This window comes from Orycteropus afer, unplaced genomic scaffold (assembly GCF_000298275.1).
Source record: "Orycteropus afer afer isolate SDZICR_OR568_19922 unplaced genomic scaffold, OryAfe1.0 scaffold00246, whole genome shotgun sequence".
Taxonomy (NCBI): domain Eukaryota; kingdom Metazoa; phylum Chordata; class Mammalia; order Tubulidentata; family Orycteropodidae; genus Orycteropus; species Orycteropus afer.
Genome location: NW_006921833.1, coordinates 4114826 through 4120993, shown reverse-complemented (window position 1 = coordinate 4120993; position 6168 = coordinate 4114826). Strand labels below are relative to the sequence as shown.

The 6168-nt window shown below is 38.1% G+C and overlaps 1 protein-coding gene across 1 annotated transcript in view; it reads left to right on the top strand.

Annotated features, from left to right (window-relative positions):
• TEC (tec protein tyrosine kinase) overlaps nucleotides 1-6168 on the top strand; it is a 160295-nt gene that overhangs the window by 144693 nt on the left and 9434 nt on the right. Inside the window, exons 8-13 of the mRNA XM_007949449.1 lie at nucleotides 1688-1766; nucleotides 2022-2101; nucleotides 3188-3321; nucleotides 3838-3912; nucleotides 5116-5287; nucleotides 5417-5633. Of these exons, the coding sequence (XP_007947640.1) occupies nucleotides 1688-1766; nucleotides 2022-2101; nucleotides 3188-3321; nucleotides 3838-3912; nucleotides 5116-5287; nucleotides 5417-5633 (757 nt within the window). The remainder of the gene's footprint in view (nucleotides 1-1687; nucleotides 1767-2021; nucleotides 2102-3187; nucleotides 3322-3837; nucleotides 3913-5115; nucleotides 5288-5416; nucleotides 5634-6168) is intronic.

Sequence of the window (6168 nt, the reverse complement as noted above, 5' to 3'; positions counted from 1 at the left end):
AAGGGGCTCAGGGACTGACTGCAGGTTGAACAAGGGAACAAGTCTTCCTAATTCGTTCAAATTTCTGTCACTTCCCATCCAGCCGAAGCCCTCAAGCCTCATCACTAGATTACCAAGCTGTCCTGTTTCTTCTCTAACCCCTTCATTGCCACCTCAGTATAAGGCATTTTGAGTTTTTGGAAGTCTTTCAGCATCTTTATGAGTCTTGGTACCTTTTTCATAAAGGAAGTTTTAATACAGTATTGCCTTTAGAGATAAATGTGCTGAAATTCTTGCACTTTAAAAAGAAATAAAAACTAATGACCAAAATATAGTACAGAGGAAAATACACTGGACCAAGTAAGGAGACCCGAGTCTAACTATGTCTGTCTAGTCTTACTTCCATATCTGTAGGATAAGGAATTTAGTTTAGAAGAAGATCACTAAAATTTTCTGCATTTATGATCTTGCTGTTCTACTTAATACTAGTGCCCAGTCTTTTAAAGCCATGCTTTCTCATTTTATCTCTTGCTGATTGCTACCACCAAGATTTTGTTGAGCTGTTCTTCCTATAGTTTACCTAAAGAAAGCAAGAGCAGGTTGATTTTGCTTGATTCAAATTATATATAACCACGCCCACTCCCCACAAGATTCATGCCTTCCTGGTGCAGTCTGCAATGAAAGGACTAAGTACAAACCTTGGCTTTGCCTCTTTATGATCAGAGTCAAGCTATCAAACCTTTCAGTGGCCTCATTTACTTATCTGTGAAGTAAAATGGAGATAATACTAGTATCTACCTCATAGGACTGTTCTGATGATTAAATGAATTAACATATCAGAACATACTAAAACAGTGTAAATACTCAATAAAATTATCCTTTTTAAGGTCCCTGGGTGGCACAGATGGTCTGTGTTTGACTAATACCAAAAAGTTGATACTTCAAACCCACCCAGTGGTTCTGTGGAAGAAAGTCCTGGTAATCTATTTCCATAAGAAATTGCAGCCAAAAAACTGTGTGGTGCAGTTCTGTTCTGTAGCACACGGGATCACCATGAGCTGGAATTGATTCAACAGCAAGGGGTATTATACTTGTTAACTAGATCAATTAATTATAATTGTTATTATATTGTCATGTTCTATATTATAAATAATAATTATGTATTATTGTATCATTAATAACAATATATTTATTGTCCCTAATTGTGCTTATCAGATTTATTTGTGGGGATTTGTTTAATTCCGTTGTCTTCCCTATACATGAATAAGAATAAAATTTGTTTTCTTTTTCAACTACTAACCATATTTTTCATCTTAAATCAATTTAAATGCTACAGCTTGGTGGTGTTATTTTTGGTAAGGAGGTATTTGAGGTTGGTGGCTTCTATTTCTTGATCTTCAGTTCAGAACCTAACAGGGATTCACCCTCTAGTCATTTTGTGCTGTTTCTGCTGTCTGATTTTCTCTGCATTGGGCCTCCATCTCTTCGTTTTATAAAGAGTGAAGTTAAACATTGACTTCCAAGGGGATTAAGGATTTTTAAATATGTTCTTATTAAAAGCACTGAGATATTTGCAGGAAAAATACTAGGTAGATGGAAATGATATTGAGTCAAGTTTCAAAGCTTATGACAAATATAAGAAATGGATAAAATGAAACCTAATCATTAAGAAATATGTTTTTTAATAACTGTTTTCCCACATGTCCAGGACCTACAGGAATCATAAAATCCTGTCTGTTCATTCTGGGAGCATCCTTAGAGATTGCCTTGTTGAAACAGCAGTGTATGTGAGGATTTGTGATTGAGGGGAAATGAGAGTGTGGTTACTTTAACTAATCTCACGGACTGTTAAGGTGAAGACTAGTAGAAAGTCAGGTGGATTGGAGACCCGGGAGCCCTGCTGGTATGGTTGCACCTCTCCAAAGCCGATTTTCCAGAAAAGGAGAATAATCATAAAATCTTAAATTTGGATTCTGGAATCTTCTTCTGGATATTGATATTTGTTATTGGAGTGAAAAAAATATATTATACTTGGATTTTAGGATAAAGAAGGTGGTTTTATGGTAAGAGACTCCAGTCAGCCCGGCATGTATACCGTCTCCCTTTATACAAAATTTGGAGGGTAAGTAGTGCCGCTCTCTTCTGTCAACTTAGAATTTTTGTATGAGCTTCCCTTAGAGTTTGTATGGTTTCATGCTTTTCAAAAAATTATGCTGCATTTCAGCATTAAAAAAGAAAATCTGATCATTCCCATCTAAAGTCTATACTGTTTTTCTGTGTTCATATTTTCAATATTCCCCCCATACTTTTTTGTACATATGTCATTGAGAATGGCTGTAGAAATGTTAGTAACATTCAACAGATAGTTATTGTGCACTGTACTAAGCGCTGAGGAGACCATAGTGATCGAAGTAGGCACAGACTGGTCAAGTAGCTTAGTAGTAGCTACAGAGAAGCAAGCAGGCAGGCATGGTACTTAATGAGTGTTATGAAAGGGGTCAGTGCAGGGTTCAGGGAGTGCTTCAGTACCCAGACACATCTGAGTTATCCCAAATGGTTTCTTAGTAACACCCAAGCTGAAACCTGACAAGTAAGGCAGGCGAAAGTTGGAGGGCAGGGAGAGTCTCTGACCCAAGAAATTGTTAGTACAGTGACCCAGAGGTGAGAGAAGGTATGGTGAGTTTGAGGGACTAAAATGAGGGTACGTCAGTGTAGAGTGGGAAGTGCAGAGTAAAGGGAGGAGGCAGAAGCCTGGAGAGGTCAAGAGAGGCCGGCCATGTCCAAGTTAAGGAGTTTGAGATTAATCACTAGTAGCAATGGGGAGTGATCTTGAGAGTTTTTAGCAAAAGATGACTCGAGAAGACCCATTTTCTAGAAAGCTAGCTAAAGTGAAATTTTAGTACCTTTACAAGTTTAATGTATTCACTTTAGTGACGTAAGTGCTCTAGACAGGTCCATGTTCACAACAGCAGGAACAAAAAGCAAGAGCAATTACTATCTATTTGAAGATGTTCAACTGATGCTGAATTTGGGAATATTCTCTTTAAGGAACCAAGTATGTGATCAGTGACCTCTTCAAAAACTTTAAGGAGCATGTGGGGAAAATAAAATGTATACAGGGAATGAAAGGACCATAGGTAGAAAACATCTTAAGAATGAAGTTCTGTCATTCCAGTTTAGTTCTGACACATTTTGTCTTTTGATATAGAGAAGGTTCATCAGGTTTCAGGCATTATCATATAAAGGAAACAACAACATCTCCAAAGAAGTATTACCTGGCAGAAAAACACGCTTTTGGCTCAATCCCTGAGATTATTGAGTATCATAAGCACAATGCAGCAGGTAAGTGAGCTGTTAAAAACTTGTTTCAAATATAAAGCAATTCCTAAAATGATCTGGTGTGGGCCCTGATACACACTGTAGTATTTCAAAGAAAACGTCTTCTGTAATGAATGAGAGTATAGATATATTTCAATTGTTCACTTCCCATAAAAATGTGCCATTATCAACTCAGAGGGTAGGAGCTTCTTCCTTCTGTCTCCCCTTTCTACCTTTCTGCCTGCCTCCCACGTCCCCACTTCCTTTCTGCCTTCCTTTCTTTTGCTTTTTTACTAGCACTGCAAGTAGGAACTTCATTCTTAAGATGTTTTCTCCATATAGCCCCTTCTATTCCTGCAAAAATTTTACTTTTTCCCACATTCTTAACTTCACAGCTAATAGCTCTGTGTCATATGTACACATAGAAGATGATCAGTAAATGAAAAAATGAATGAACTTTATAGTGAGTTTCTAGTTTAGTATTTTGCCATTCAGAACAATTAAGAACGAGTTTGACTACATAATCTCTTTGTTTTCTAGGGCTTGTCACAAGGCTACGGTACCCAGTTAGTACAAAAGGGAAGAATGCACCAACCACTGCAGGATTCAGCTACGGTAACACTCATTTTATAATTGCATTGGCTAATTATTCTTGAAAAGAATCCATTATCCGAAGACAAATTTTGTCATATAGAATTTCACATAGTGGAACTGTTTTTATAAGTTTATAAAGACCCATTGCCATTGAATCAATTCCAACTCATAGTTACCCTATGGGACAGAGTAGAATCGCCCTGTAGGGTTTCCAAGGCTGTACATCTTTATGGAAGCAGACTGATTCATCTGTCTCCCATGGAGCAGCTGGAAGATTTGAACTGCTAACGTTTTGGTTAGTAGCTGAATATGTTAACCACTATGCCACCAGAGATCCTGTAAGTTTATAGTGTGGGTTTGTTTTTGTATTTAGATTATTGTTATTTATAGCTGGTAATCCTAGGTTTTCTATTTTTATCATTATTCATAATTCAATAGAAAACTTATGTCAGTGAAAAATAAGTATTATTATGTTATCTGAAGTAAATCAAAGCTCTTCTGGTTCTCACCGTCTTTGAGGTTATCACAGAAATGTAAGGATGGCGGTAACAGAGAATCCATCCAACTTGACTGTGGCTTCAAGCAGACGCTTTTTAAATAGCAGGATAAATTCTTTCTGAGGTCCGTGGATAGTACAATTTATGCTGGACTACAGGCAAAAGTTTGGTGGTTTGAACTCACCCAGAGGTACCACAGAACAAAAGGCCTGGAGATCTGCTTCAGTAAGGATTACAGCCAAGAAAACCCTATGGAGCAGTTCTGCTCTGTGACACATGGGGTCTCCATGAGTTGGAACCAAGTCAATGGCAACACTGTTGGTTTGGGTAAATTCTTTCCAACCTGATAGAATTTAAAAAGAAAAAAGTCCCAGAAGGGAAGAATGGTAAAGGAGGAAGTATTTTTTTATTATTATTTATTGATTTTTAAAAGCACCATTAACTTCCAAGCAATCAATATTATTATTGGCCTCGTATGTAGCATCTTTTTGCCTCTTCCGTTCACTTGCTTGTGTTGAGACAGCTGAGATGGGAGACCATCCATCCCAGGGTTGGAAAAACACCCTTTGCAGTTCAGATACAGGTTGCAAGTCTTGTTCTGTGTTTCACTGGTAATTGCATTATCCTGTAACTTTGAGGTTGAGTTTGGTTGTAGTTTCTTTTTTTTCACTGATTCACACTGTGTTCTCCTTACTAAATGTTATCACTTTCCCTCTCTGTCTTACAGAAAAATGGGAGATTAACCCTTCAGAGCTGACCTTTATGAGGGAATTGGGTAGTGGACTGTTTGGAGTGGTGAGGCTTGGCAAATGGCGGGCCCAGTACAAAGTAGCAATCAAAACTATTAGGGAAGGCGCGATGTGTGAGGAGGACTTCATAGAAGAAGCCAAACTGATGATGTGAGTCGTTATCTTCTTTCTGCTTCCTCCTTTTTTTAAAATTAAAAACTGACCCCTTACGAGCTAATACCTATGCTGGTTTCTTTTCCTGTACTAAATATCTTTCTGTATACCTATCTTCCTTGCCAGGAAATTGACACACCCGAAGTTAGTACAGCTTTACGGTGTCTGTACACAGCAAAAACCAATTTACATTGTTGCTGAGTTCATGGAAAGGGGCTGCCTTCTGAATTTCCTTCGACAGAGACAAGGCCATTTTAGCAGAGACATGCTGCTGAGCATGTGTCAGGATGTGTGTGAAGGGATGGAGTACCTGGAGAGGAACAGCTTCATCCACAGAGATCTGGTAAACCACCCGCGTTCCCATTCACTGGCTGAGTTCCTTTGTAACACTGTGTCAACAGATGAGCAATGACATATTCAATTGCTTTTCTTTGCCCAGGTTTATTTTTAAACTTGGTAAGTTTATGTGCCCCATACTTTTAAAGGGAAAATTTGTTATTAAATCTAATATGTAGGTAGTTAACGTCACCAAGCAAATTCCCATGTATTAATCACTGGATCTCCGTAAGAATCTGCCAAGATAGCTAATCAGAGCAGATCGTATTGTCATCAAAGATTAGCTTCAGGGAAGTGAAATGACTTGGCTAAGGGGCTAAATGGGGAAATTAAGGTTGGCCCTGATCCTGTAATTAAATCCCACGCTCTTTCTATCTCACACATGGTAAACAGAAACGTAAGGGAAATTCTGTAGTTCATTTTATCTCTTAAATCACTGGGAGAAAAAGAGAGGCCCATGTGAATTTTTGAAAATGTCATAAAAAAACCCAAACTCACTGCTCTCTAGTTGATTCTGACTCATAGCAACCCTCATAGGGTTT